Raw genomic sequence first — 5309 nt, forward strand, 5'->3', positions numbered from 1 at the left:
CCCCCGAAGAGTGCTAGCAAACCTACCTCCCAGGTTATTGGTGCCCTTCTAGTTCAGGTGCAACCCGTCCTGCTTGTACAGGTCCCACCTTCCCCAGAATGCAGTCCAATTGTCCAAATACCTGAAGCCCTCCCTCCTACACCATCCTTGCAGCCACGTGTTCAACTGCACACACTCCCTATTCCTTGCCTCACTGTCACGTGGCACCGGCAACAACCCAGAGATGACGACTCTGTCCGTCCTAGCTTTTAGCTTCCAGCCTAACTCCGAGCTCCTGAATGACCTCCCCACACCTCTTCCTACCTATGTCGTTGGTGCCAATGTGCACCACGACTTCTGGCTGCACACCCTCCCCCTTAAGGATTCTGAAGACACGGTAGATGCTAGTTTTTTGATTTATACATAAAGAATCCCAAATCCTGTGCTGTAGCTTCCTGCAGTCTTTCTCCATTTAAATAATATTCAGCTCCTCTACCTATCCTTCTAAAATGCACAACATATTTTCCTGCATTGTATTCCTCCTGCCAAGATTTTGCCTATTCATTTCATGTGCCTACATCCCTCTACAGACTTTGTCATCGCCACCACTTGCCTTCCCATTTATTTTCATATCATCCTCAAACTTGGCTACAGTGCATTTACTTTTGTCATATGAATCATTAATTTAGTTTGTAATTGAAATGGTTAGATTCCCTACAGTGTGGAAACAGACCCTTCGGCCCAACAAGTTCACGCCGACCCTCCGAAGAGTAATCCACCCAGACCCATTTCCCCCTGACTAATCCACCTAACTCTATGGGCAATTTAGCATGGCCAATTTACCTGACCTGCACTTCTTTGGATTGTGGGAGTAAACCGGAGCACCTGGAGAAAACCGACACAGACACAGGGAGAATGTGCAAACTCCACACAGGCAGTTGCCCGAAGCTGGAATCGAACCCAGGTTCCTGGTGCTGTGAGGCAGCAGTGCTGACCACTGAGCCACCGCGCTGCCCCTTAAATATTGTGGCCCCAGCACTGATTCCTGTGGCACTCTGCTAGCTACAGGTTACCAACCTCGCCATTATCTCAACAAAATTGAGGGGCATGGATAGGATAAATAGACAAAGTCTTTTCCCTGGAGTGGGAGTCCAGAACTAAAGGGTATAGGTTTAGGGTGAGGGAAAGATATAAAAGAGACCTAAGGGAAAACGTTTTCAAGCAGAGGGTGGTATGTGTATGGAATGAGCTGCCAGAGGAAGTGGTGGAGGCTGGTACAATTGCAACATTTAAAAGGCATCTAGATGGGTATATGAATAGGAAGGGTTTGGAGGGATATGGGCCAGGTGCTGGCAGGTGAGACTAGATTGGTTTGGGATATCTGATCGGCATGGACAGGATGGACCGAAGGGTCTGTTTCCGTGCTGTACATCTCTATGACTCTATGACATCCTTTATAATAGGCTCATTTTCTCAACAACAGACATTAAGCTACCTGGCTTATAGTTACCTGTCCTTTGGCTCCTTCACTTTTTGAATAAGAGTGTTTCATCGGCAGTTTTGTAATCCTCTAGAACTTCTAGAATTTTATGGTCGAGTAATATGGACAATTGCACCACAAGGTTTATTGTTGGAAATTTCTGGATTGGAAGTTTTTTTTAGTTCAAGGGAAGCAGAGTGGTGAGAGAGACTTGTTTCAGTTTTTTAAACATTGTTTTGGGCAGTTCTGTGAACCTATGCAGCGATGTATTTATAATGCAGATTCCCTGAGAAGGGGAGAATATCATAAACTAGAATATTGTAGAATAAAGCATTAGAGATATCCCAACACTCCCAGTCCTGAAAGGACTTAAACATTTTTAATAACTGCAGGAATAAACTATATCAGAGGCTAGGAGTTGGTCACAGTTACCACAAACCTATCAAGACATTTAGGGAAAGGGATTCTGGTGTGAGTACTCTACTGGGAATATAGTCTTATTAAACTTGTGAAGGAATATTTTGGGATTGGTGGGATGATACTATTGCTTTATATTTAAAACACACTGAATTTGCATTCATAAAATGAATAAGCTAATCAATTTTTCTATCATTTTCTTTGATAAATTTAGTTTTATTGTGAAAACAAAATCTGCAACAACGCTTGCTTCTGTCCCAATGGAAGACCACTGTTAAACTGAAGCAAAATGCAATCTATTGTGCCAGATTTCCATCTGGGATCTGATGTGTCCAGTAAGAACAATAGCTTGGACCATGATGACAGGAAGCCAAAAGTAAACAGTGCAGTGGGTTGTGTGGCTGAAGGAGATTCCAGAGAAGGCTGGGTTTGAGAGTCTTATGAAATTTGACATAGGGATGATAGGGGAATGGGCATTGGAGTGACTTGCGATGCTGACAGTTGAGTTTTGGATAATCTGAAACTTTGTGGATGGTTCAAGTGGGAGAGCAGCCAGGAATATGTTAGAACAGTCATGTCTCAAGGTAAGGAGCGAGTCGCTTGGGATGGAATGTTCCAGACTGGGTAAGGAAGGCAGGTTTCTTTCCCTGAAGCATGTTATTTGGGTTTTCACCAAAATACTTGTAAATGAAGTATTTGTAAATCTGGTGGATAAATCATTGGTACTTGGACAGTCCTGCCAATCTAATCTGTACTTTTAAGGTCACTTTTACGGAAAAACTGTTGAAATCAAACTGCCGTGGTGGGTTTTGAACTTGTTGCCTGGTTTATTAGTCTAGTAATTCAGTAAGGTGACCACAATACTAGTCTAGGCGGAAGTGGGCACTAGTCTACCCCATTCATGTACAGAATGGGAAGATTGTATTTGGCCAATAGATTGTGACAGCGCTGTGATGCATCTCAAACCTCGATCTCCCAAATCCCTCTGCTCTTCAAAAACAACTACTTTCACTGGCCACAAAAATACTGGCTGTGTTTTGTTTCAGCCAGAATATAACGCCTGGCACTTGATGAGATTCCGATTCTGACTGGGGCATTGTAGAATCACGGAACTATAAAGGATGGGAAAGAGTAACCCTATTACTCTGTAGGGAGGGGGGGGGGGGGGGAAGGGAAGAGGGTGAGGAGAGAAACAAAACTAAATAAACAAAAGATGGGGGGGATGGGGCAAACTCTATGTTCCAATCTCTCCTAAATTAACCATTTTGCCACCAAACGTGCTCATTGTAAGATGCACACCTGTCCACTAGATGGAGTGTCAGACCTGCTATCTATCAACAGTTGTTGGTATAAAATGTCTTTGAATCGATGGCTGGCATTTAGCTGTGATTTGCTTTGGTAATTTTAAAATTTAAATTTGCATTTCTCTCTTTTTCCAAGTACAAAGGAACACTCACTACATGATGGTCTTTGATGCCCTTATTGTTGTGATTTGTTTGAGCTCGTTAATTCTCTGCACTCGATCTGTTATCAATGGGATAAAGCTGCAGAATGTACGTATGGGACTGAATAAGGAGAGTTTTGTTTTCTTGTAATTCCTTTGGAAAACGTGCTCCTCAGTAACTATGGCTGCTCTTTACCCTTCAGGAGTTTGTTGACTTCTTCTTGCTCCACTACAATAAAAACGTGGCGTGGTCTGATCGCATGGAGTTTGTTAATGGCTGGTACATCCTGATCATCATTAGTGATTTGCTGACCATCATTGGATCTGTCCTAAAAATGGAAATTGAGGCGAAGGTAAGGGACAAGGATCCAGCCTGATGTTTGAATCTGAGAAACGACTTTGGGTCGTATTGTCCCTTGAGCCTGCTTTACCAATCAATATAGTCCTTGATGCTGATCAGACCTACTTTCCACTTTCCTGCCTATTGTGCATGGGCTGCAGACCCTGGAGCAGCTTTGTGGTAATGTCATAGAGCTGCGCATCATTGAGTATAAATAACACAATGTGGGTGGAGTTGGCTTTGTTTTAAGAGCACATGGCTGTGAACATCTGGAAATAGATCAGTCCTTGCCAAATGTAATTAAAAATCTCAGCCTGGTACGCAAATGATGAATATCGTAGTATTTAGCTTTAATGCTCATTAAATAACAATTCCTGATTTTTTTTGTCTCTTCCTCCACAATTCTGTCTTTGGACTCGATCAGTGTGACATCAAACTCCACAATCAGACCACCCACTTCCTATAATTCCTTTGGAGATTGAAGACTATCCTGTTTCCTGACAGAGAGAACAATGGGATGCAGACAATCGCAGACATTCACTGCCCCTTTGGATGCAGAAATTTTAACCTTCCTCTGGTCCTAAATGATCAGCCACGTATCCAGCCAGGCTTCTCTATTAAGACTAGAACATGTCGGAGCAGAAGTAGACCATTCGGCCCATTGAGTCTGCCCTGCCCTTTCAATGAGATCGTTGTTGACCTGATAATCCTCAACTCCACTTTCCTGCCTTTTTCCCCCATAACCCTTCATTCTCTTCCTGATGAAACATCTGTCCTTCAGCCTTGAACATATTTAATCTCCCAGCCTCAACAGCCCTCTGTGCTAAAGAATTCCACAAATTCAGCAGTCTCAGGACAAATTCCTCCTCATCTCTTTGATTGACAACTGCTTATTCACTCTGACCCTTTAAGGAATCTAATCTGCTGTCCTGACCTGGTCTGGCCCATAGCAATGGAGTTGACTTTCTTGAGGGGTACATCGGGTTCCAAGAGATCGATTGTGTGAGGGGACTCTCCAGTCTGAGGCACAGGACAGACGTTTCTGTGGCCGGTAGCGAAAAATCAGAATGGTGTGTTGTCTCCCTGGTGCCAGGATCTAGGATGTCTCAGAAACTGTGCAGAATGCTCAAGGGGGAGAGGGATCAGCAAGAAGTCATTGTCCACTTTGGAACCAATGACACAGGAAGGGGAAAGGTTGAGATTCTGAAGGGAGAATATAGAGAGTTAGGCAGGAATTTAAAAAGATCCTTGAGAGTAGTAGTATCTGGATTACTCCCGGTGCTGCGAGCGAGTGAGGGTAGGAATAGGAGGATAGAGCAGATGAATGCATGGCTGAGGAGCTGGTGTATGGGAGAAGGAATCACATTTTTGGATCATTGGAAGCTGTTTTGGGGTAGAAGTGACCTGTACAAGAAGGACGGATTGTACCTGAATTGGAAGGGGACTAATATACTGACAGGGAGATTTGCTAGAACTGCTTGGGAGGATTTAAACTAGTAAGGTGGGGGGGGGTGGGACACAGGAAGATAGTGAGGAAAGAAATCGATCTGAGACTGGTACAGTTGAGAAAAGAAACAAGTCAAACAGTCAGGGCAAGCAGGGACAAAGCAGAGAACTAGGTAGGACTGATAAATTAAACTGCATTTATT

General features: G+C 43.6%; 1 protein-coding gene across 3 annotated transcripts in view; it reads left to right on the forward strand.

Moving 5' to 3' along the window:
* mcoln3b (mucolipin TRP cation channel 3b) overlaps positions 1-5309 on the forward strand; it is a 50333-nt gene that overhangs the window by 26119 nt on the left and 18905 nt on the right. For all 3 annotated transcript variants that reach the window (XM_043700117.1, XM_043700116.1, XM_043700115.1), the window contains exons 8-9: positions 3317-3429; positions 3524-3673. In XM_043700117.1, the coding sequence (XP_043556052.1) occupies positions 3317-3429; positions 3524-3673 (263 nt within the window). The remainder of the gene's footprint in view (positions 1-3316; positions 3430-3523; positions 3674-5309) is intronic.

Source organism: Chiloscyllium plagiosum, chromosome 11 (genome assembly GCF_004010195.1).
Source record: "Chiloscyllium plagiosum isolate BGI_BamShark_2017 chromosome 11, ASM401019v2, whole genome shotgun sequence".
NCBI classification, from domain to species: domain Eukaryota; kingdom Metazoa; phylum Chordata; class Chondrichthyes; order Orectolobiformes; family Hemiscylliidae; genus Chiloscyllium; species Chiloscyllium plagiosum.